Raw genomic sequence first — 26,937 nt, 5'->3', positions numbered from 1 at the left:
AAAAGCAGGCCGTGATTAATGAATAAATGATTAATGAGAGAACAAATTAAACAATTAATTATTAAGCAAGCACTCTGAACAAGAAGATGGGGAGGATGGCAGCCAGCAGGGAAGAAACGGGATGGAGGGATGGGTTGAGGTGTGTGGTATTAGAAAGAGGGGGATTTGGAGGGAAGGGTCTGCCTGTTTGTTCACTCAGTTTGTATAGTTTTTCTGAGGTGGGTGGGAGGGAGGGAGACGAAAGACAAGAGTGAAGCCAACCCTTTAACATTTGTTCAGCTCGTGTCTTCTTCTCTGTAAACTCCTGACTCAGCTAGTACTGTCTTGTAAGTGCTGATTTTGTAACGTCAGGCTTTGCAACTTCTCCAGTACATCAAGGCTGTAGTCAAGTGGTTGTGTAATGGTGGAGCCTGGCATAACCTCAAACTACTATGAGGCGGTCTGTGGGCACTGGGCGGTGATGTTGGTGGGCGGTTACTGCTGCCATGCGACCACACGGCCAACACCGAATGCCCCCCTTCCCTCTCCCGCAGATAACCCAAAGTCCCCCCCCCCCCACCCCACCCCCTGGCTTTAAGTAGGACACCCCATCAATCTTTGATAATGTGCGGCGTGGGCCTCTCCAGTGTGACCAGGGTCTGATGAGACATCGCGGCGGGGACTTGATGTATGAAATGTGGGCCTGGACTGTAATTGTGATCTACTGTAGTGTTTCCAGCCAAGTTTGACCTTTTTTTCTTCCATATTCATCGCTGCAGTGATATAAAATATGTGTGATCTATTCCCCCCTCAGGATCCCCCCCCCTTCTCCCCCTTTAAACTTTACTCAGTGCTGGGGGGACTGGCAAATGTCCCATAGTGCATTCACAACAGGATATGACACACAAAATATTATTTTATGATGGGATAGGTTTACTGAGGGCCATTAAAATGCAACATAACTATAAAGCCTATCCTTCTCCACCCTATTCTTACCCCAACCTCCTCCCTTCTTACTCCAGGAAAACATATCCTCAAAGCTTCAACAGGAGAGGAATAGGTTTCATCCCAGCTTGGTATCCTTCCTGGCATTTATTGCTGGCCTTATTAGCAGAGTTGTGAGTGACAGAGGCAGAGAGAGAGAGAGAGAGGGGGGCAGAGAGAGGGGCAGAGAGAGGGGCAGAGAGACATCACAGAAGCAAGATTTCTGACCCGTTGCCTCAAGAAAAGGCCAACCAGAGAAGAACAAACACCATTGTACATATTTATGTTTATTTAGTTTCCCTTGTGTACTTTAACTATTTGCATATCATTACAACACTGTATATAGCCATTATATAACATGTGGAATGTCTCTATTCCTTTGGAGTTGAATGTTGAGTCATGCTTACTGTTTTTATTGTCTATTTCACTTGCTTTGGCAATGTAAACATATGTTTACCATGCCATAAAGCCCTTTGAATTGAACTGAATTGAGAGTGAGAGAGAGGGGGGCTGCAGGGAGGGTCTCTAAGGGCCCTCTGGAGAAAAGGCTGCTGCAGCCCTGTGGAAGAACAATGCCTGGTAAAGGCCCTTCTCCCTCTCCCTCTCTGAATTCAATTCAATTCAGGGGCTTTATTGGCATGGGAAACATGTGTTAACATTGCCAAAGCAAGTGAGGTGGATAATATATGAAGTGAAAATATAAAGTGAAATAAACAATAAAAATTAACAGTAAACATCACACATACAGAAGTTTCAAAACAAAGACATTACAAATGTCATATTATATATATATCCAGTGTTTTAACAATGTACAAGTGGTAAAGGACACAAGATCAAATAAATAAGCATAAATATGGGTTGTATTTACAATGTTGTGTGTTCTTCACTGGTTGACCTTTTCTCGCGGCAACAGGTCACAAATCTTGCTGCTGTGATGGCACACTGTGGAATTTCACCCAGTAGATATGGGAGTTTTTCAAAATTGGATTTGTTTTCGAAATCTTTGTGGATCTGTGTAATCTGAAGGAAATATGTCTCTCTATTATGGTCATACATTGGGCAGGAGGTTAGGAAGTGCAGCTCAGTTTCCACCTCATTTTGTGGGCAGTGAGCACATAGCCTTGTCTTCTCTTGAGAGCCATGTCTGCCTACGGCGGCCTTTCTCAATAGCAAGGCTATGCTCACTGAGTCTGTACATAGTCAAATCTTTCCTTAATTTTGGGTCAGTCACAGTGGTCAGGTAATCTGCCGCTGTGTACTCTCTGTTTAGGGCCAAATAGAATTCTAGTTTGCTCTGTTTTTTTGTTAATTCTTTCCAATGTGTCAAGTAATTATCTTTTTGTTTTCTCATGATTTGGTTGGGTCTAATTGTGCTGCTGTCCTGGGGCTCTGTAGGGTGTGTTTGTGTTTGTGAACAGAGCCCCAGGACCAGCTTGCTTAGGGGACTCTTCTCCAGGTTCATCTCTCTGTAGGTGATGGCTTTGTTGTGGAAGGTTTGGGAATTACTTCCTTTTAGGTGGTTATAGAATTTAACGTCTCTTTTCTGGATTTTGATAATTAGTGGGTATCGGCCTAATTCTGCTCTGCATGCATTATTTGGTGTTCTACGTTGTACACGGAGGTTATTTTACAGAATTCTACGTGCAGAGTTTCAATTTGGTGTTTGTCACATTTTGTGAAGTCTTGGTTGGTGAGCGGACCCCAGACCTCACAACCATAAAGGGCAATGGGCTCTATGACTGATTCTAGTATTTTTAGCCAAATCCTAATGTTGAAATGTTCCTATTGATGGCATAGAATGCCCTTTCTGCCTTGTCTCTCAGATCGTTCACAGCTTTGTGGAAGTTACCTGTGGCGCTGATGTTTAGGCCAAGGTATGTATAGTTTTTTGTGTGCTCTAGGGCAACAGTGTCAAGATGGAATTTGTATTTGTGGTCCTGGTGACTGGACCTTTTTTGGAACACCATTATTTTGGTCTTACTGAGATTTACTGTCGGGGCCCAGAGGTCTGACAGAATCTGTGCATAAGATCTAGGTGCTGCTGTAGGCCCTCCTTGGTTGGTGACAGAAGCACCAGATCATCAGCAAACAGCAGACATTTGACTTCAGATTCTAGTAGGGTGAGGCCGGGTGCTGCAGACTTTGAGTGCCCGCGCCAATTCGTTGATATATATGTTGAAGAGGGTGGGGCTTAAGCTGCATCCCTGTCTAACCCCACGACCCTGTGTGAAGAAATGTGTGTGTTTTTTGCCAATGTTAACCGCACACTTGTTGTTTGTGTACATGGATTTTATAATGTCGTATGTTTTACCCCCAACACCACTTTCCATCAGTTTGTATAGCAGACCCTCATGCCAAATTGAGTCGAAGGCTTTTTTGAAATAAATAAAGCATGAGAAGACTTTGCCTTTGTTTTGGTTTGTTTGGTTGTCAATTAGGGTGTGCAGGGTGAATACATGGTCTGTTGTAAGGGTATTTGGTAAAAAGCCAATTTGACATTTGCTCAGTACATTGCTTTCATTGAGGAAGTGTACGAGTCTGCTGTTAATGATAATGCAGAGGATTTTCCCAAGGTTACTGTTGACGCATATTCCACGGTAGTTATTGGGGTCAAATTTGTCTCCACTTTTGTGGATTGGGGTGATCAGTCCTTGGTTCCAAATATTGTGGATGATGCCAGAGCTAAGGATGATGTTAAAGAGTTTTAGTATAGCCAATTGGAATTTGTTGTCTGTATATTTGATCATTTCATTGAGGATACCATCAACACCACATGCCTTTTTGGGTTGGAGGGTTTTTATTTTGTCCTGTAACTCATTCAATGTAATTGGAGAATCCAGTGGGTTCTGGCAGCCTTTAATAGTTGATTCTAAGATCTGTATTTGATCATGTATATGTTTTTGCTCTTTATTCTTTGTTATAGGAGCCAAAATGATTGGAGAAGTGGTTTACCCATACATCTCCATTTTGGATAGATAATTCTTTGTGTTGTTGTTTGTTTAGTGTTTTCCAATTTTCCCAGAAGTGGTTAGAGTCTATGGATTCTTCAATTGCATTGAGCTGATTTCTGACGTGCTGTTCCTTCTTTTTCTGTAGTGTATTTCTATATTGTTTTAGTGATTCACCCCCTCTCCCTCTCCCTCCATATCTCTAACTCGTGTATCCCTGGTGTTGACTCACTGGTGCTGTTTTCTGGCCTAATGGCAGCGTGGAATTGCAGATTTCCTCAGAGCACAGTGGGTGTGAATGGGTCTTTGTCCTGCTGGCTGGGCTGGCCCATTGACTGGGGGACCTGGACATATGGTCCCTGACTGTGTGATGTGCTGGGACGTGCCTAGCTGAAGAATGCTGTGGGCTGGGCCCTTGACCTCTGCCTGGCCCTTAACACCTTGCCTGCCTGAGCAAAGCTGGTGGCTTGATAAACTTAACCACTTCATTGTGTCACTCCATTTTTCCAGAGTGGGGTTTATTATTTGGGGGTTCGTTAGCTGAGGGACAGATGTGTGACTGTTTCACCACTCACACTCAAACACACACACAGAGATGCAAACAGAGAAAACACACACACACACACACACAAAGAGAGAGAACTAGAGAGAGACACACACACCCACACGTTGCTCTGCAACTTGCCAATCTGCCTGGCTGCAGTAATGGATAGTCTTGGTGCCAGTATCTTTGATGTTCAGACGTATACTAGGATAATCTCACTGTGCCTCAGTGTGATAAGGCCTTTAAATTAAGTGTCTAACAAGGACGTCCAGGGAGTCCACAACGGTGACATTGCACCCAAGTATAACCCCATCAAGCAGGGAAATGGACCACTATCTACCCACACCATGACTGTCCACTCCAAACAGCAGCCAAAAGGTTTTAGTGCTATTATGCCAAACGGCTATCGCTCTTCTCTCTCTGCAAATACTGATTTATACATTTTTTCATTTGCAGTTCACAGCTCTGTCTTTGGCCCCTGGTTTGTGGCCCTGATAAACAAGTGGAGCATTGCAGGCTCTTAAAGCCATCCGGGGAGATTATCAATCATTAGACACAGCGTGGAGATAACCCTCTCAGCTGGCCATATCGTCTCCACAGGATATGGTATGAATCACAGGAAGTTGAAATCAATCTACTGTATATAGATTGTGCCTCTTGATTACAGATAGGAGAAGAAAAAAATACCATTTGGCTTAAACCACCCCAATGCCTGGGAGTGTGTATATGTGTGTGTTTAAGCACAAGAGAGAGAGGAGATTGTGTGGCATATCATATCTTTTTCTATTTATATGACTTCTGGTGTTTGCTGAAGCCACCTCTCTGCCTCCCATCCTATCCCACCACCGCCATGCAATCTGTCCCACCTCCACTCCTTCACTCTCCTCAGCCTGGCCTACTCTTACATCTCCCTTCTTGAGGAAGGCTTCTTTTAAATCAGAATTAAAACAGACTCCAAACCTCCAGCTCTCCCAGGGGCCGGCTGAAAGCAGCCTAGAACAATCAAGCAGACAGATTAGAATTGAAAAGAAAAGAGGAGGAAGGAGAGTGGGAGAACCGGAGAGAGGGCAAACCTCTCTCCCTTCTTTCCTCCCCCTCTCCTCCCTCCTTCGGCTCTGTCCCTCCTTGTCCCTGACCTATTGCCATTCAGCTCTTGGGTAAATTAGGCAGCGAGCGGAGGCGGAGGACAAGGTAAACACTATGGGGGAACAAAGACCAACAGGAGGCCACCTTATTGGATTGTAATTCTGAGCTGGGGGAGAGCTTGTAGAGGGGCGTGTTATACAGTGCTGTGGGACACAAGTTAGAGTTGAGTGGTAACACCAGGCCAACTTTACTTTCATCACCTAGCCTACACTCATCCCCCACCCTTTCACTAATATTCTATCTCTCTCCCTCCTCTCTTTTTCCTCTCTGGTCCCCCCCTCTCCATCTTTGCCGGATCTTACATCTTGCCTGTGAGAATGGCAAACAGAAGCTTCTCAAACCACTCCTCAGAGAGCTATTTGTCATCCCCCTTTCCCGGGTTCTCTCTCTTTCTCTCCCCTTCTCTTTTAACAAGGTGGAACGAGACTAATCCCCTAGAGGCGGCTGTTTGAGCGATAAGGTTAAAATGGGCTGAAAAATTGGGGAAGATTATTTGATATTGGACAGATTGAATTATCTGGAGTGAGAGGGGCGAGGGAAGGGAGTAGAGCAAAATAATTGTTCTGCAGTGCCCCAGGAGGAAGGGCTAGTGTGGAGGAGGAGAGAAAAGAGTGAGAGAATCTGGTTTTATATTAATGGTCATCAAACTCAAAAACAAGTCAGGAGAACGAAAAAGGTCTTATTTTTTCCTCTCAAAGGTCCAATCTTCCCAATCCACATCCCTGCTAATTTGACTGTGAAAATGCAGTCTGTCTGAGTCGAGCCAGGAATTATACATATGTGTGAACTTTCTCTCTGGCGTTGTTGCGAATCAAACTAGTTGCCCCCCCTGATTAGACTTGTGTTCAGGTCTATCATGTTCCCACTCTCCCCCCTGCGCTAATTACAGAGTGGGCTAATTCATTTAAAGTGTCAGAGAGGACCCTGCCATCACATGCACAGACACGGTCTAACACGGGAGAGAGAACGGTCTAACACGGGATAGAGAACGGTCGAACACGGGAGAGAGAACGGTCGAACACGGGAGAGAGAACGGTCAAACACGGGATAGAGAACGGTCAAACACGGGAGAGAGAACGGTCTAACAGGGGAGAGAGAACGGTCTAACAGGGGAGAGAGAACGGTCTAACAGGGGAGAGAGAACGGTCTAACAGGGGAGAGAGAACGGTCTAACAGGGGAGAGAGAACGGTCTAACACGGGAGAGAGAACGGTCTAACACGGGAGAGAGAACGGTCTAACACGGGAGAGAGAACGGTCTAACACGGGAGAGAGAACGGTCTAACATGGGAGAGAGAACGGTCTAACACGGGAGAGAGAACGGTCTAACACGAGAGAGAGAACGGTCTAACACGAGAGAGAGAACGGTCTAACACAGGAGAGAGAACGGTCTAACACGGGAGAGAGAACGGTCTAACACGGGAGAGAGAACGGTCTAACACGGGAGAGAGAACGGTCTAACACGGGAGAGAGAACGGTCTAACACGGGATAGAGAACGGTCTAACACGGGATAGAGAACGGTCGAACAGGGGATAGAGAACGGTCGAACAGGGGATAGAGAACGGTCGAACAGGGGATAGAGAACGGTCGAACAGGGGATAGAGAACGATCTAACAGGGGAGAGAGAACGGTCTAACAGGGAGAGAGAACGGTCTAACACGGGAGAGAGAACGGTCTAACACGGGAGAGAGAACGGTCTAACACGGGAGAGAGAACGGTCTAACACGGGAGAGAGAACGGTCTAACACGGGAGAGAGAACGGTCTAACACGGGAGAGAGAACGGTCTAACACGGGAGAGAGAACGGTCTAACACGGGAGAGAGAACGGTCTAACACGGGAGAGAGAACGGTCTAACACGGGAGAGAGAACGGTCTAACAATGGAGAGAGAACGGTCTAACACGGGATAGAGAACGGTCTAACACGGGATAGAGAACGAACAATGGAGAGAGAACGGTCTAACACGGGATAGAGAACGATCTAACACGGGATAGAGAACGGTCAAACACGGGATAGAGAACGATTAAACACGGGATAGAGAACGATCAAACACGGGATAGAGAACGATCTAACACGGGATAGAGAACAATCAAACACGGGATAGAGAACGGTCTAACACGGGATAGAGAACGGTCTAACACGGGAGAGAGAACGGTCTAACACAGGAGAGAGAACGGTCTAACACGGGCGAGAGAACGGGGGAAGAAACACACCCGCCCACGCGCAGGCAAGAGACAAGCCGTCATCACCTCAACAGCCTCACAAAGCAATTCATTAATTTTTGTGACAACACGCACACACACGGTACACACACACACACAAATAAACACACTAATGTTATGGATATTCTGAGAAGCTGTTGCTCATTAACACATTACTCAGAAGGGAGGGAGAGAGAGAGAAGAAATTAGAGAAAAGAAGAGTGGTTGGTTATATGGAGCAGAGATGGGGAACATTTTGACCCCAGTGTTGTGTTTGTACCTTTGTGGTTTTGGCCAACACAGTTCATGTTTCACACAAGATGGCAGCTTCCTCTTCCGTACCCCCGGCGGTAAGTGTTGTTGGATTCGACATTTTGAACATTGAGATATTAAAGACATGATAGATCAGATGCATAGTATATTAAGGAGTGAAAGAGACTGGGTCTCTGTAGAAAGACAGATAGCTGTGGAATGTGTTGGGTGGACAAGAGGAGAGCAATGTGTTGATATGGGGGAGACAGATGGACATCTGTGGATTAGATGGAGAGGTTGAGGTCAGGAGGTCAGGTCAGATCCCCTGAAGGGAGTAATAAGGGTTTGGTATCTTGTTACTCTTTTCCTGTTAACCCATAAGATGTAAGGATTGGAGAGAAGGAGGAGTGTCTTAAGTGGGATATATATCTGGATGGGAGAAATGTTGGGTTGTCTGAATTACAGCTGTACAGAACCTTTGGGAAGAATTAAACTTGGTTAAAGCTTCTAAGGTGTCCGTGAGTTATTTACTCTGAAAAATAAGAACCTAACAGTGTGAAAAGGCTTTTCTTGACCACTGTGTATTTCTAATCAAAGCTGCAGGAAATGAATCAGAAGCAACAGTTGCGATTCGACCCCAGAGGTAAAGGTGGAATTGACATGGCCACTGTTCATTTTCACACCATTAAAGCAAACGTCATGTTCCTACGACACAGCTGAAGAACCATAGATTTCCCCTCCCCATTCATTCCTGTTCTCACATAAGAAAGCCATGCACCACTTCAAAAACCTATCTGCTGTTAACGAAACCGAACAATAAACAAAAGCACACAACAAACAAAACCTTCACATGATTTAGTCACTATTCAAACTCCCGGAGGTGCAAGACAAAGGAGCCCACATCTAACTGGCTTTTAAAGACCTCCAAGAACAATCAGAACTCTTTTTTAAACGAGAGATCACGCTCTCCAGCCCCTATGGGCTTTCTAAAGGACTGCTCAGTCAGTTAGGCAGTGTAAGGCAGTTAGGCCGTGGTCTATGGAGCAGTGAATGGCTAATCCAGAGATTGAAGGACCCAGAACCTCCCTCCTCGAGCCCAGGCTGAATGCAGACTGAATGGGCCTCGGAGTAGGACTGATTGCCCCACAGTCTATGGTCAGCTTTTTTTTAAGTAGCCTGTGATTGAGTGGTTCCATTAATGTCCCATTTATCTTCCTTCCTGCGCCAGAGCTCTGAAAGAGCGGGTGACACTCATGGACACTCCCACACAGAGACAGGAGAACGGAGCATGCGCATGGGCGCACGGGCACACTCACTCACACAAACGACACACACGCGCATAAACCATCTCTCATACACACACACACTGGAGTCGTGACTGGACACAGGCTTTTCAGAACCCCAATATGACCACTTTATGTCTATCTAGTGCACTACGAGCAACTTCAAACTGCCAGCACTGTCACTGTGTTAAAAGATAAACAACTGTGATGGCTTGGTATTAATAACTCAATAGTTCTCAAATAACACCCGAAATACTGTCAGTCTCTCAATAACTCCAAGGACATCTGTCGCTCAGCATACACGCTTTTAAAATACAGAAGGCCGAATTAATGCAGCTGAAGCCCCTGGGCCCAGGCCCAAGAGGAAATAAACAAATATTTATATTTATTTACAACAAATAATAATAAAGGAAATATATACTTGTATATATTATCTACAGTTGAAGTCGGAAGTCGGAATAGTCATTAAAACTCGTTTTTCAACCACTCCACACATTTCTTGTTCCAAAACTATAGTTTTGGCAAATCGGTTAGGACATCTACTTTGTGCATGACACAAGTAATTTTTCCAACAATTGTTTATAGACAGATTATTTCACTTACAATTCACTGTATCACAATTCCAGTGGGTCAGAAGTTTACATACACTAAGTTGACTGTGCCTTAAAACAGCTTGGAAAATGCTAGAAAATGATGTCATGGCTTTAGAAGCCCCTGATAGGCTAATTGACATCATTTGAGTCAATTGGGGGTGTACCTGTGGATGTATTTCAAGGCATACCTTCACACTTAATGCCTCTTTGCTTGACCTCATGGGAAAATCAAAAGAAATCAGCCAAGACCTGGATCATCCTTGGGAGCAATTTCCAAAAGCCTGAAGGTATCACGTTCATCTGTACAAACAATAGTACGCAAGTATTTTTTATTTATTTATTTCACTTTTATTTAACCAGGTAGGCAAGTTGAGAACAAGTTCTCATTTACAATTGCGACCTGGCCAAGATAAAGCAAAGCAGTTCAACAGATACAACAACACAGAGTTACACATGGAGTAAAACAAACATACAGTCAATAATACAGTATAAACAAGTCTATATACAATGTGAGCAAATGAGGTGAGAAGGGAGGTAAAGGCAAAAAAGGCCATGGTGGCAAAGTAAATACAATATAGCAAGTAAAACACTGGAATGGTAGTTTTGCAATGGAAGAATGTGCAAAGTAGAAATAAAAATAATGGGGTACAAAGGAGCAAAATAAATAAATAAATTAAATAGTTGGGAAAGAGGTAGTTGTTTGGGCTAAATTATAGGCGGGCTATGTACAGGTGCAGTAATCTGTGAGCTGCTCTGACAGTTGGTGCTTAAAGCTAGTGAGGGAGATAAGAGTCTCCAGCTTCAGTGATTTTTGTAGGTTGTTCCAGTTATTGGCAGCAGAGAACTGGAAGGAAAGGTGGCCAAAGGAGGAATTGGCTTTGGGAGTGACCAGAGAGATATACCTGCTGGAGCGTGTGCTACAGGTGGGAGATGCTATGGTGACCAGCAAGCTGAGATAAGGGGGGACTTTACCTAGCAGGGTCATGTAGATGACATGGAGCCAGTGGGTTTGGCGATGAGTATGAAGCGAGGGCCAGCCAAGGAGAGCGTACAGGTCGCAATGGTGGGTAGTATATGGGGCTTTGGTGACAAAACGGATTGCACTGTGATAGACTGCATCCAATTTGTTGAGTAGAGTATTGGAGGCTATTTTGTAAATGACATCGCCAAAGTCGAGGATTGGTAGGATGGTCAGTTTTACAAGGGTATGTTTGGCAGCATGAGTGAAGGATGCTTTGTTGTGAAATAGGAAGCCAATTCTAGATTTAACTTTGGATTGGAGATGTTTGATATGGGTCTGGAAGGAGAGTTTACAGTCTAACCAGACACTTAAGTATTTGTAGTCAGAGCCGTCCAGAGTAGTGATGTTGGACAGGCGGGTAGTAGGTGCAGGTAGCGATCAGTTGAAGAGCATGCATTTAGTTTGACTTGTATTTAAGAGCAATTGGAAGCCACGGAAGGAGAGCTGTATGGCATTGAAGCTTGCCTGGAGGGTTGCTAACACTACAACTCCATATAAACACCATGGGACCACGCAGCCATCATACTGCTCAGGAAGGAGACGCGCTCTGTCTCCTAGATACCTAGTGTGGTGCGAAAAGTACAAATCAATCCCAGAACAACAGCAAAGGACCTTGTGAAAATGCTGGAGGAAACAGGTACAAAAGTATCTATATCCACAGTAAAACAAGTCCTATATCGACATAACCTGAAAGGCCGCTCAGCAAGGAAGAAGCCACTGCTCGAAAACCTCCCTAAAAAAGCCAGACTACGGTTTGCAACTGCACATGGGGACAAAGATCATATTTTCTGGAGAAATGTCCTCTGGTCTTATGAAACAAAAATAGAGCTGATTGGCCATAATGACAATCATTATGTTTGGAGGAAAATGGGGGAGGCTTGTAAGCTGAAGATCACCATCCCAACCATGAAGCACGGGGTGGGCAACATCATGTTGTGGGGGTGCTTTGCTGCAGGAGGGACTGGTGCACTTCACAAAATAGATGGCATCATGAGGAATGACCCCAAGCATACTTCCAAAGTTGTGGCAAAATGGCTTCTTAATCAAACTACGTTTTCCAATTTAAAATGGCTATTACAGAGAACAAATCCCATGCTTTTGTTTGAGAAGAGCAATCAACAACAGAAACATTTTCCGCCATGACAGTTTTTACACATTCACATCTGAAGGTAAAATTATGACTTACATTCTGATGACTTACATTCAAATGATGTGTTGTTTTCTTTGAAAAAAATCCATTTTTATAGCCTAAATCTAAACATTTTGTAAACCATTTGTGCCGTGAATTCCATCTCTATCAATTTTTTACGGAGCATTCGACGTGATTACCCCCGTAAACAATCGTTTATCTAGTCATGGTTGGTTTCAGTGCATTCCTCTGAATGTTTGCAACACAGCCAAAACGTCATTGGTTTTTTTGCGGGGAGTATTGACCGAAGTGAACTGATTTAAAGACAAAGAGCAATGACTACCTCGCGCACCAATAATTTTAGCGAAGCTTCATTGATTTCTTCCCAATGAGCACTGATCTTCTTGAAATCTAGCTGGGTAGATAGTCAATGAACTGAGGTAAATGCCAGTATGTAATGGTTTGGGGTTGGACCACAATTCCTTGTTTGTAATCACACGCGCAGGGAACTCCATTCTCGCCTTGACGATCAGAGGAGTTGCTGTAAGGATTTTTACGCACAGTTGTAGTTTCAACGATTTCATGGCGGATAAATCAGGTAAAGCGACGTCAAAGTCTAAAGTGAAAGTGAGACAGATTTTTTGGTTGAGGAATTTTGGAGTGTTATGATTCAAATGAACTGAGGAGCTGTTTGCAAGGACAGGCTGTACTTCTGGACGGGTAAGTGCTAATAAAGTTTTATGAAAAGTAAAAATATATATTATATATAAAAAAAGTGTGTGTGTGTGTGTGTGTGTGTGTGTGTGTGTGTGTGTGTGTGTGTGTGTGTGTGTGTGTGTGTGTGTGTGTGTGTGTGTGTGTGTGTGTGTGTGTGTGTGTGTGTGTGTGTGTGTGTGTGTGTGTGTGTGTGTGTGTGTGTGTGTGTGTGTGTGTGTGTGTGTGTGTGTGTGTGTGTGTGTGTGTGTGTGTGTGTGTGCCGGAGTTGAATGGAACAGCATTTACCTTAGTGACTGTTCCCTCTGCTCTATACAATACATATCTGTTTATTTTATGTGATGATAAAAGGCTCATACAATACAAATCTTTTTGAAATGTTTTCTTTCACAGTGATGGCGACTCCGACTGGGAGGCCCCCGTGCCAAGCTGCCCGCTCTACCTCTGCCCCCAGTGGTGTTCATATGCCACAGTTCATTACTGCAGGCATGACTGTGCCTCAGGGCCAAAAGGGCACAGCATGGAGGCTTTGTTGTGTTCTGTGTCGCATGAAATGCACCACTTGTTCAGTTTGTCTCTGCTTTACATCAGAAAGAGACTGCTATGGGACATGGCACAAGCAGCAAAATATTGTGACGAGGACTTCCAAGGGGTGTACTGTTTTCTTAAATTTTTGAAATGTATTTTCTAATATTTTTTAAAGCATTTTTTTGTTGTTGTGTGTGTGTGTGTTAGCATTGCTTCTTGATATGTTGTATAAAGTTATTTGCACTGCTGTATATAGTTATAGGTCATTTCACCAATTCCGCCACTTGGGTACATTTGGGCAACTTGTGTGGGACACCTGGGTGACTTCATGCTAAATGTCATGTAGCTCACCCATTCCTGAAGTTATCAGTCTGAAACTTTGCACACCTACAGTCTCCCTCTTGTGTTATCCATCACAATTATCTCCAGCATCCTATCTGACTGTGTGGCTATTCTAGTACATGTGAAAGATGATACTACAACAATAAAAACAGAAAACGTATGCTCTTTCTTTCTCTTTTCTTCCACCAGATCTACTGTGTTAGTCTCCTACATTCAATTAACATTTCCACAAACGTCAGAATGTTTTCATTCAAATGATACCAAGAATATGCATATGCTTTCCTTTGGGGCTGAGCTACAGGCAGTTAGATTAGGGTATGTCTTCAGGTGGAAATTGAGAACAAAGGGATGCAGCCATAACAGGTTAAGGACAACAAAGTCAAGGTATTAGAGTGGCCATCACAAAGCCCTGACCTCAATCCTATTGAAAATGTGTGGGCAGAACTGAAAATGTGTGTGCGAGCAAGTAGGCCTACATACCTGACTCAGTTACACCAGCGCTGCCAGGAGGAATGGGCTGAAATTCACCCAACTTATTGTGGGAAGCTTGTGGAAGGCTACCCAAAATGTTTGACCCAAGTTCAACAATTTAAAGGCAATGCTACCAAATAATAATTGAGTGTATGTACACTTCTGACCCACTGGGAATGTGATGAAAGAAATCAAATAAATAAACAATTCTCTCTACTATTAACCTGACATTTCACATTAAAATAAAGTGGTGATCCTAACTGACCTAGGACAGGGCATTTTTACTTTGATTAAATGTCAAGAATAGTGAAGAACTGAATTTAAATGTATTTGGTGTATATAAAAAGTAAAAGTATTCTCCCCTTGGCATTTTTCCTATATTTTTTGCATTTCAACATATAATTCAAATGGATTTTTATTTGGATTTCAGGTACTGGACATACAATACAAATATATGTAGTATGTATATATATTTTTTTTTACTACAACCGCCAACCACACGAGGATATAGGAGTACAGCCTGCTGCCACTCTGCTAATACTCAGATGGGGGAGGAGAGGAGGTAGGGAACACGTCGGTAACTGGGGGCCTTGCCTTCATTGGGTAACTGATTAATAAAAAGCAAAAAATTAACTGCAATAAATACATGTGACTGGTCAATTGTGTGAGTCGGGCTGGGCCCAAGCGACAGACAAAAAATGCACATACAGGTAACTAACAAAATAAAGTAAACACCAACCTAAAGCATATTTATTTTTATATAACCGTGTGTGTCTTATTGGGGTGTTGGGCAGGCACGAGCTGCCAGAACAGATTTAATGCACCTTGGCATAGATTCTAAAGGTGGACCTATTTTTATTTATTTCACCTTTATTTAACAAGGTAGGCTAGTTGAGAACAAGTTCTCATTTACAACTATGATCTGGCCAAGATAAAGCACAGCAGTTCAACACATACAACAACACAGAGTTTCACGTGGAATAAACAAAACATCCAGTCAATAATACAGTAGAAGAAAAACAAAAAAGTCTATATACACCGAGTGCAAATGAGGTAAGATAAGGGAGGTAAGGCAATAAATAGGACACGGTGGTGAAGTAATTACAATATAGCAATTAAACACTGGAATGGTAGATGTGCAGAAGATGAATGTGCAAATAGAGATACTGGGGTGCAAAGGAGCAAGATGAATAAATAAATACAGTATGTGGATGAGGTAGTTGGATGGGATGTTTACAGATGGGCTATGTACAGGTGCAGTGATCTGTGAGCTGCTCTGACAGCTGGTGCTTAAAGCTAGTGAGGGAGATAAGAGTCTCCAGCTTCAGTGATTTTTGTAGGTCGTTCCAGTTATTGGCAGCAGAGAACTGGAAGGAAAGGCGGCCAAAGGAGGAATTGGCTTTGGGGGTGACCAGAGAGATAAACCTGCTGGAGCGCGTGCTACAAGTGGGTGCTGCTGTGGAGACCAGTGAGCTGAGATAAGGTGGGGCTTTACCTAGCAGAGACTTGTAGATGACCTGGAGCCAGTGGGTTTGGCGACGAGTATGAAGCGAGGGCCAGCCAACGAGAGAGTACAGGTCGCAGTGGTGCCAGGAAAATGCAACCCACACCATAACATATACTTTGTATCCCTCATTTACTCAAGTGTTTGGCAGTTACAGGCAATTTGACTATTAAACTCAGGGGTACACTAGCAATGGATACCAGTCCTGACTTGAATGGGAATTGCCATCTATGGATTATATTTCTATGGTTGGTTGCAGCAGCCGGTTTGCGTTTTGCAGATTTCAAAGTACAATTGCGGGGAGAAATGTAAAGCAAATGGCTACTGCTGAAAAGGAAGACTAGTCTGTCTGTAGAACCAATATAAACAGTTTTCTCAACAACTCACAATTAGATTTCTTAATCCGGCCCTGAAAGTATAACAGGAGCTGCAGGTTCTTCACAAACGATCTTCCCCAGACTGATTAGTCTTGGGCTGTAGTTGCAGACAGTAACCTGTAATCATCTCACTCCAGACATCTCTCCATTGAACAAGTTGAAGGACAGACTGAGGACTTGCTGCTCTTCTGTTGTCTGCCTGCAGCTTACTGCTCCACATGTTCCCCACCTCCTCAACCTCACACACTCACAAACCAGGATGTGTGTAAAGTGGTGTCGGGGTGTGTGTGCTGTGTCTGTAGTGATGGTTTGGCAGGTGGCTGTGTTTGAGGTGTATGAAACAGAGATAAAACGGTGTGTGTTTGTGTGTGTGTCAGGGTTGTGTGAGCGTGTCAGAGTTGTGTGTGTATGTGTCCGGGTTGTGTCTGACGGAGACAGGAGCAGGGCCCTGTGGCCTCACACATGGAGGTTGGAGACCCTTCCAAACAGCTGAAAACAAACAGGCACTTCCAGGGACCAGACACTGCCTTGATCTGGAGGAGATCTCTCTCTCTCTCTGCTTTCCTCTCCCCATCTCTTTCACCCCCCCTCTCTCTTCTGTTACTCAATGTTAATCTTTCTCTCTCCTCTTTCTCTCCCTCTCTCTCTCATTCCTCATCTCCCCCTACTCTCTCTCTCTACCTCTCTATCCCCTTCCCTCCCCCTCTCCCCACCTCCCTGCGTCAATTGGGGTGACTTTTCAGGCAGCATCGGGCTGCACCTCAAAGTGCAGGCTCTGAAGACAGCTTTTCTCTCCTCCTCTCTCTCATCTGTTATCGTTCCATCTCTCTCTGTCTCCTTTACTTTATACCGCACCCTTACTCCTCCTCCTTGGCAGCCTTGAACGTTGAAATGGAAAGGGACTTTTCCGTCGTCTACGCATTTCATCTGCACCTCTGTATCTATCTCCCTGTGGCTATCTATCTCTCTCCTCTGCCTTTCTCTTCATCTATATGTCTAATTATGCTGTCTCACTTATGTAATTAGAGCTAAAACAAATGGCTAAACACCCCCCCCCACTAGCAGAGCCCTGAGAAAACAAATGATGGAGAACAATGGGTAGAAATGGCTCCTGCACCAAACCACATGATGGATGCAGCCTGGAACTCTGCGTCTCATCCTCCTCTCCCTCCCTCCGTCCACTCCTCTCTCGTCCAATGTTATCTACTGCTCTATCTGTCTCTGTTTGGAAACTCCCTGAAAACCTGCAGTATCTATACTCTCTCCTTCCCCCCTTCCAGCCCAACTATCCTATCAATAGCAGGCTATATGTAAGTCGATCTGGATAAGTGCGTCTGCTAAATGACTTAAATGTATATCATGTCATAGACTGACACTGGATTCACACTCACATCATCTTAGACAATGCCATCCCTATTGTGTATGTGTCTGTAACACTCTACCTCTCTCTTCCCTTCTCTCTTTCCTCCCTTTCTATCTCTGCTTCTCCCTTCCCTCTATCCCTGCTGTTGCTTCTCTCTTACCTCTACACCCCCCCCCAGAGCATTCCATTCCATGCACCATGCCTGGGACTTTCAAAAGCAAACATACATCATCCTGTAGCAGGAGGGTGTAGAAGCCCAATCTATGGAGGGAACAATTAGTTCAATCTGATGAGTGCTGGGATGCCTACATCGGACAGGTAAAATGTGCTGGAACAACGGAGGGACTAGGGTTGCTTTCAATAAATTCCCTGGTTTTCCCGAAATCAGAATGGAATAAGCAGGAAATCCGTAATCCTTTTGGGAAAACCGGGGTATTTGTTGAAAATGTATTGAAAGTATCCGGAATGGTGAACCCTAGGAGGGACTGCTGCTGACGCCTGGCGAGGGTGCAGGGGTGTAGAGGGTTATAGGGTTCACCCCTGTCAGCTTGGGAAGCACTTAGCTTTCCAGACCCTAACCCCGCTGGAACACACACACAGACTTCAAAAAACATTCGGTGTCTTAAGTCCATCTACCTGGCAAAGGGATACCTCAGGTTGTAATGTTTCGCCCTGAGGCGTTGAAACAACCCCTTTCAATTCTTCCTCCCCGGATTCTCACATCAGTTTACATCTTTGTTATTCTTTTAGCTACCCTGTGCTGGGAGACAAACACAGGTTCGCTTTACACCAATAAAGCATATCCATTACCTTTAATGCTATGCTGCTGGCAGTAAATCCTTCTGACCCCCCCTCTCTTTCTCTCTCAGTCTCTGTGTCTCTCTCCCCCTCCTCCCCCAGCTGAGGCACAGCTCTCTCTTTCTCTGTCTCTCTCTTTCTCCTCCCAACCCCCTGTCCAAAGGATCTCCAATGCCTCTCTGTGTGAAGCTCCTGCTTTTCATCACCACGGAAGTTGGAGATCCACCTTACCCACCTACTCTCACCCCTATCTCCCAAACCCTCCGCCGCCCCCGGCTGTCGCCCCACCCCTCACTGCACCTCTCATCTCCAACGCGGCTCAATAAAATTACCATGTTTGGACATTGAGGGAACCACAGTTAAAAGCCTGATCGATGAGCTTTGACTGACACCCCTCAGTTGATAGCAAATTGGCCGGCTTTCCTAGCGGCCTCCCACGGAGAGTTTCAAAGCCTTGCTCTAAATTCCCTGCTGGAGGAGAAGGGGGAGAAGAAAAAAGTTGCTACACTTTCCGCCAACCCTTCACCCAGCTGTCTGCCACTCAAAACAACACAGAGAGGCAGAGAGACCTACCTTTCTCACTGAGAAGAAGGAGGAGGAGAAAGAGAGTTTAAGAAGCGGTTTCCTTTCCTGACCGCTGAGCCCAGTATTTTGTTAACGGTTGAGTCACTATCACAATATTTGCCCTCAGATCCCTGTCAGCTTAAACTGGCAAGAAGCAGGAAGATGGAGCTCTTTGTTTGAGGAGGAGAAAAAAAGCCAGAGAAAGAAAGAGACAGAGAGAGGGGAAGGAGGGGACCTGAAGCCCAGGGGAGCATGAGAGTTGTCCCTCCCTGCACGCACTCAACCCTCTGGTCTCTGTAATGTCCGCCCAGCCCAGCCAGGCCATCGCTTGTTTCCTTGAGTGCATTCCTTTCCCCCTGGTTGGGTTGAGTTGAGTGGAGACATGACATCCTGAGAGATAGAGCGTCATTAATTAGACAGTCGGGCTTTGACTAACCGCTTCATAAAGGGCACATAGCCCCAAAGACGGGAAACACTCATCTCAGCTCATCATCCTCTGCCCCAATGCATGCCCTTGACCCCCTGTCTTGTGTGTGTGTGTGTGTGTGTGTGTGTGTGTGTGTGTGTGTGTGTGTGTGTGTGTGTGTGTGTGTGTGTGTGTGTGTGTGTGTGTGTGTGTGTGTGTGTGTGTGTGTGTGTGTGTGTGTGTGTGTGTGTGTGTGTGTGTGTGTGTGTGCGTGTAGGTGTGTGCGTGTAGGTGTGTGCGTGTAGGTGTGTGCGTGTAGGTGTGTGTGTATACTATGAGCAACACATAGTTTAGGGCGTTGCTTTGATAAGCTCCTCATGAGTCACTTATGGACGTGCACACACAACAACCCTCCAAAATAACACGCAATGGCCACATGATATTAACGTCGCTCTGCTCAAGAGGAGCCACTGAAAATCGGACCGGATTGAGCGGGGAATAAAAATAGATAAATAAGTAGAAAATATATAGATAGACAAATAAATGGCTTCTCACGGGACTCATAACCGCATGGGTTTTTCCCCCTCAGTCCCTTCCCAGCTGCCAGAAACACCCCCCAACAGGGCAATCTTTAAAAGAAGGTTGAGGAACACGGCTAGTGAAGATAACAAAGGCCCAGATATTGCTGCAACACGGGAGATTCATTTCAATTTGCTGTTGGTTTCTGTGTCTCGGCAGGAGATAAGAAATTCTTGTCTTGGAGGGCAGAAATTGATTGGAAAATAAAAAGAATGTTTGGTCTAGTATGTTGGAGCTCTCTCTATGCTCTCTGGGTTTCTTGGGTTGGAGGTCTTGCCAAATGGTGATACATCTCTCTAGAAAGATGTGTCACTTGTATCCCCCCCCAAAAATATAATAAAAATACAATTTGTTTCACTAAAATAGCAAGCTGGCTTGCTACTGTTTGAACACAGTGGCTGTGCTACTGCTCTACTCTCTCCCTCTGGGCTCTGTTTTAATGATTTGTAAAGAATTAACCCAGGGTTCCCTCTCGCTGTACCACTGTTTGGTGGAGGAGAATGCAGAGAGTAAACAGCCTCTGCTCTCTCCCTACTATATTCTAATCAGTGGGTGATAATAGAGCCCAGTAATCTGCTGGCAGTGGATGGGAGTGGGAATGTTGTAGGACTGGTAGGGGCCCTGGGCTGAGAGGCTGAGGGGCCGGACGGCATGTGTGTGGACCAGTTATTTGGAAGAGGAAGCTGACACAGCCCCTCCATTGTCCCTGTCTTTGTGTGTCACTTCCTGCAAGGATCTTCCTCTGCCCCATAGGGAAACAGAGGTGAGGACGTGCAAAGACAGAGACAAGGAGAGAAGGAAGGGAGGAAGAGAGCAGTGAGAGTTAGAGAAACAGAGAGTTAGCGTTAGAGAGAGAGCAGAGAGAGAGAGGATGAAAAGAGGGAGAGAAAATAGAGCGAAGAGAGAGAAAGCGAGAGAGAGACAAAGACAGGGATGGAAGTGGCCAAGTGCCCCAGCTGGTAGTACAGCTCCAGCATATCTTGCCTGGCTGCCCACACAACACAAGGCCTTCCCTGTTGTGTTGAGCCGTGCCATCAACCACATCCAGTGAAGTAGCTAACAGCTGATAACAAGGCCCCTGGACACAATGCCAAGTTCTTTATCTCTGTTTCCCCGCATGGCAAAGCTGATTAGTGAGACAGAGCTTGTTTTATGAACCCCCATTGTTTATTTTCTCCCTCCAATCTCTGTCTCTGTACACAGCAAAGTTTTTGATGGGATTGGGGTTGGGGGGATTGGGGGCCAAAGATGAGTGATGAAGACCCCAGGGGTCATTGTGTTGTTAGTCAAGGAGGCGAGGTCCGAGAAAGAAGACAATGCCAGTGTGCATGAACATGTCTTATGGCTGGAAGACACAGTAACCCATTGTTATAGTTTCTACCCTCTGCACCCCTGCACCTGCCTGCCTGCCTGCCTGCCTGCCTGCCTGCCTGCCTGCCTGCCTGCCTGCCTGCCTGCCTGCCTGCCTGCCTGCCTGCCTGCCTGCCTGCCTGCCTGCCTGCCTGCCTGCCTGCCTGCCTGCCTGCCTGCCTGCCTGCCTGCCTGCCTGCCTGCCTGCCTGCCTGCCTGCCTGCCTGCTAGTACCTTTGGATGAGTCAGTTCGGAGTTACTGGGGGAAAGTGAAAGTGCAGATAAAGGAGGGCTCTACAAAAGGTTAAGATGTGGTTGGGAATGGATATGAATTGTTGGTTTTCTGAGTGTACTGGTCTGGGGAGAATAACTCTTTCAGAGTGACTCATGGGTAAGTGTCTACAATTTCACTCAAAACAAAACAAATCTTAAGAGCTCTCATGCCATAAACCAAAACGACCTTTAAAGTTTGATTTGTGCCCCCTCCCCTGAATCCTATTCCTTTCCATAGACTATGAGGTCTGTCTGGAAATCAAATCTCCACCAGTTTGAGCCATGGGTACATTGCAGAGAGCACTCCTAGTGTGGGAATGAAAGTAGGCCAAACTCATCCATATCTTTGCCATGGGTGTGTCTCCTAAATAATGCAACAGACTTCTACACCAGACGGATTCTGCTGCATCAGCACTATTGTGACCGTGCACCCCTGGTCTGACACTCATCCTCAACTTGGCTTCTCTTCTCCCTCTCTGCCTTCCAACTTATTCTCTCTCATTTGACTTTCTCCTCAATCCCTTTCCCCCCTCAGCAACAGATAGAAAATGAGGGAGAGAGATAGGCAGGAAAGGAGAGAAAAGATGGAGAGAAGTTAATGATGCTCCATGGAATTCCCTAACGTTTTCCCGCCTCGCGTCAACTTGATCATCACACTGGTAGTTACACTTCTGAGTCCTGTCTCTCTCCTCCTCCCTCGCCCTACAACCCCTTACACTCCTCTGTCCCCCGCTCACTCTGCCCAAGCCTGACTCCTCCACAAGAATTCAAAGCAGCGGAGGTTCATGAAATATGCACGGTCCCCTAAAACAAACCTCCCTAGCCACGCTGTTACCGAATCGCCCAGAAATATTTCTGCCACACAGCTCAGATCCAGGACAAATCTCTGCTAATGGGGAAGGGGGAGGAGGTGTGTGTGTGTGTGGGGGGGGGGGTCAAGGCAAAGCTATATGTTCCTCTGATGGCGCCTGCCTAGGCCTCATTGTGTATTTACAGTATATCCATGGTGGAAGGCTATGTTTGTTTGTGTGTAGATGAGTTCTACTAGACTTACTAATGCCCCACAACACATTACCCTCACTGGGCAAGTTCAGAGGAGGATGGTGATGGTAATGCATTTTCAGGGTGCTTCACTGGGTTTCGACACGAGTGGCGACAGCCAGGACTTGAGGAAAAAGCAGCGAGGGAAACGTGTGATCTCAGCTCCCAGCCCTTGAACTTACCCTATGAGACTCAGCAAACCAAAGCTAAAGGTTCCAAAAAAGAGCTCATTGAAGATTACTCAGAATACTGATGCAGGGTGGAATCCAATTCCAGTGGGAAACCAGGGGACATTCTGAGAAAGCAAATGACGGATAGATGCTGCCGTTGCTCCTGCTGCAGAGGAGGGCCACTGAGAGGACATACATATGGATGGGTGAACAAGCATTGAACAACCAAGTTTTATGGGACTGTGTGTGTGTGTGTGTGTGTGTGTGTGTGTGTGTGTGTGTGTGTGTGTGTGTGTGTGTGTGTGTGTGTGTGTGTGTGTGTGTGTGTGTGTGTGTGTGTGTGTGTGTGTGTGTGTGTGTGTGTGTGTGTGTGTGTGTTGCAGCCTGTGAACCATACTGGCTGCTGCCCCTCCCCATCCAGCTACTGTCTGTCTGTCAAGGAATTGTTCTGCTGCTGGTGTCATCTTACACCCGGGCCCCTCTAACCCCCCCCCCCCCCCCCTCCTCCTCTCTCTCTGATGATCTGATGAGAAAAACATGCGTGACAGACACAAGGTAAATCTATGACTACTCTACCATGACAAATGGAACATTACAGTTTGTTTGCCATTGGTGGTGTTTGTTTGTCAGGAATGGATCCACTAAGACCCTGGAACTCTGCTGTTGTTTGTTTGTCAGGAATGGATCCACTAGGACCCTGGAACTCTGCTGTTGTTTGTTTGTCAGGAATGGATCCACTAGGACCCTGGAACTCTGCTGTTGTTTGTTTGTCAGGAATGGATCCACTAGGACCCTGGAACTCTGCTGTTGTTTGTTTGTGCTCCTCACAGTCAATAGTTAGGGGAATAGTGTATTTCCTGATCCTCGTTGACAATTCTTTAGGAGGGAAAAGTCTGTTTGTGCTTGTGTTCCAGTTCCAGCAGGCGTTCCATCTCCATCTCCTCTCTCCTCTCCTCCCAGAGGAGAGTGGGTGTCAGTGTGACAACGTTGTGTATTCTGATTCAACATTTAAATGTAATTACTGCCTCCCCATGTGTCTGTACTCAGCTCTCGTTCATCAAAGACAGTGGGAAGAAAACACGGCTTAACTGCCAATAAACATTTTGTTTTTAATTCATTTACTGAAGCGTTGACCGAAAGCGCTTTACTTTACTCCTGGATGCTCAATGTTAATTGGAAGAAGTAAGATCCTCTGAATCCGAGGGGTCGGGGGATTTGAAGCCTTTATCTAGAGCCGAATCAAAGCCGGCGTTAATAATACACCAAAACGAAGGAATTGTTTGTTTAAAGGCATGGATACTGGAAACAACAACACACATTCATAAAAATAGAGCCACGAGGGGTTTGGTATGAAAATATACGTTTTCTATGACTGTGGTCTCAATCAATCAAAGGGCCCTTAGACCTCAATAGGGGCCATTGTTGTTTACTTTCCAATACAGAATGATGTATGTTTTGGCTGGTGCAATCACATTTCTTCTCTGGGGGATTAATAAAGGATTATGTTATTTTACAGAATAATGTAATAACCTATATTGCCTACTGTGCTGTAACTATGGAAAAAGTACCCTAGAGGTTTTATTTGCTCTATATGGGTTTTACCTCTATTATATTCAGGCATGTTGATATTGCATAACCATTCAAAGTCCACATCAACTGATTTTCTAGCACATAATAACACACACACACACACACACACACACACACACACACACACACACACACACACACACACACACACACACACACACACACACACACACACACACACACACACACACACACACACACACACACACACACACACACACACAAGATTAGTAGCCTATCAAAAGAAAGACCCACTGTTTGGAACAGTTGAATGTGAAACGTCCTTTCCCAAGAGGCACACTAATTGGACATTGCAGAGACTTGTAAGTACAGCGACAGTTTATAGTAAACTATCATTGGCATAGGCCACTGATTGACACGCTCATGTTGACTCGGGTCAGACGATTGCCCCCAGTGGCTGAAGTCCTCACGATAAAATAAGACAAACAGCAGTTGCACAGATGAAAGAAAAATCATTGCACCATGCCCGGGGTCTGTTGGCTGCCTTTAATAGACATTTACTTTATTTCTAGATCGTTTCATTATTGACCTTTTCCGTGTAGCCCAGTGGTGGTGCAGCCTTTTCCACCTGGCTGCGTTTGGCCATGAAACTATTAATTGGAGACGTGTGTTTAAAAGCCGTCTCAAATCCAACCCCATGGCTGTTTAAGCACTTACAACGAGAAATAGCCTAGATGTCCCCCCTCTTAAACCTATCGAACGCTATTTGGTCTGGACTTTCGGATGATCGAGGTCCGTAAATCAACTTTATAGGCTACTAGAGGTTAGTTAGGCTACATTGTTAATGTCCATATAGAATAATAACACAATAGTGTTGTCTGATACATTACAAATACAGGTTCCATAATAGGCTAGTATATATTTTAATATGAATGACACACGGTGGCATTTGATCAACTTCTGTAAAGGTCGGCTAAAAAATAAATGGAGAGCTTGTTTCGGCGGTCTAACAACATAACGTGGTTTCCTCACACGCTTCAATCCTCATGCAATTACACTGCGTTTAAAATATAAAGCCCATTCAAAAATAAATTAAATATGGGTGAGAGAGGTGGTGTATGGGGCGAGAGAGGGAGTGTGTTGGGGTGGAGAGGTCGATTCCTAGCTGGTGCATTTTAAGGTCTGCTTGGCTGCATTAGGGGAGTGTTCCCAGTTTATCTCTACTAGGCTATACATGTTGCTCGTTTCATCAGAAACGAGCACCGTGTTTCCTCCTACATCTCATTAGAAATTATGATCGGTGATACCTGCGGCCAACCTCATAGGCTACTATCCTTCGCCTGGTAAACTAGTTCGAATATCTAGTGGCGGATATAAGCACTTTCTCTCCATCCTTCTCTCTGCTTTATCTCTTTATTTCTCTTTTTCTTGCTATCTGCCTCTCTCTCTCTCTCTCTCTCTCTCTCTCTCTCTCTCTCTCTCTCTCTCTCTCTCTCTCTCTCTCTCTCTCTCTTTCTTTCACACTCACAAACCACTTGCTTCAGCGACTTTTGATGTCACCAAAGATCTCAGTGGCAACAAGCCCGGACTGCACGAGTTTTGGTCTGTCAGCATCGTTTATAGCCTTATGTCTGCCTATCAAATAGACCCGTGCACTAACATGATGGACTGTTTCCAAACGATCAGCAAAAAACCCCATCCCGCATAGCCTATACCAGATAAATAACTGAATGCGTAAAAAAACAAAAATTGCATCATCTCGCCACTGTGCGCTTTGGTAAGGATCGGCGTTAGTGCCATTGAACCGGTACCACGGGTCAGCTCTTTCAGTAGCGGAACTTTATCTCAACATCCCTAGAAAAACTATAGTTCCTCGGAGCAAAAGCAGAGTCGCAATATTATCTCCTCTCTAATCCCCATCAGCACAGCGCATCGACTAGGCTACAGTTTGACGCAGCGCGCCCTGAACGGAACGCGGAGCGAGCATCTCATGAGTTTCTAGCAATAGCGCAGAAAAACAACCAGAAAAAATGTGACAAGAACAGTTTTCTTACCTGTTCCCATAAGGCAAATTACGAGGTAAAACGCCAACATTTTATCTTGTCTTCTGTCGCCGGTTTGGCTGTGTTTTCCCCCGAAAGTGTAGGACGGGAATCTATTGTTCCGTCAATGCGACTGGGGTGAGGGCTGCCGCTTGCTGGTTATTCTCAACCGCCGTGCAAAACAATATCACTGCTTGTGTAAATCAAACATACCGGTGATGTGCCTGTCTCTGGAATCGTATGCTTCTCAAAGCACTGGTATTGTCCGAACACCTTGCTTACAGTTATTTAGGAATTATTTTCCATAGTTAGGAACTTTTTCAGTATGACAGCGTATATGTATCCTCTGTGCGATCGATGTATTCCTCTTCCCTCTCAAGTTGTTGCAACTCACTGCTTTTGAATGAAGTACATCTCACGGTCTGTTTGTCCACACTAGTGTCCTGAAGGCTATTCTCTATTTTTCCGGTCGGTACTGATGCTGAGTTGCGTTCCGTCCTGCTTCTCGCGCAGTTTTGCCTAAACTCAATGAAGTTGCTACTCTCTCAACCCTCCACTCGAGATTCACTCTCCCGCTGTTGCTCTGCTCTCTCTCTGTATCTTCAGCAGCGCGTGCATACACCCCCCCCCTCTCTCTCTCTATCTCTCTCTCACACACACACACTCTCTCTATTTCGTCCTCCTCAATTTCTCGTAAATCTCCGAAGGGGCTGCTACAACAGAGTTACACATGGAATAAACAAAGTTTACATACACTTAGGTTGGAGTCATTAAAACTCATTTTTC

The 26,937-nt window shown here is 45.2% G+C and overlaps 1 protein-coding gene across 13 annotated transcripts in view; it reads right to left on the bottom strand.

Moving 5' to 3' along the window:
- LOC123997999 (kin of IRRE-like protein 3) overlaps nucleotides 1–26,729 on the bottom strand; it is a 54,572-nt gene extending 27,843 nt beyond the window's left edge. For all 13 annotated transcript variants that reach the window (XM_046302785.1, XM_046302786.1, XM_046302788.1 and 10 more), the window contains exon 1: nucleotides 26,164–26,729. In XM_046302785.1, the coding sequence (XP_046158741.1) occupies nucleotides 26,164–26,203 (40 nt within the window). In that variant the 5' untranslated portion in view covers nucleotides 26,204–26,729. The remainder of the gene's footprint in view (nucleotides 1–26,163) is intronic.
- Between the last annotated feature and the right edge of the window lie 208 nt (nucleotides 26,730–26,937).

This window comes from Oncorhynchus gorbuscha, linkage group LG15 (genome assembly GCF_021184085.1).
Source record: "Oncorhynchus gorbuscha isolate QuinsamMale2020 ecotype Even-year linkage group LG15, OgorEven_v1.0, whole genome shotgun sequence".
In the NCBI taxonomy this organism is placed as follows: Eukaryota; Metazoa; Chordata; class Actinopteri; order Salmoniformes; family Salmonidae; genus Oncorhynchus; species Oncorhynchus gorbuscha.
Note: the sequence above shows the minus strand (reverse complement) of the source record. Positions and strands in the feature narration are given on the sequence as shown.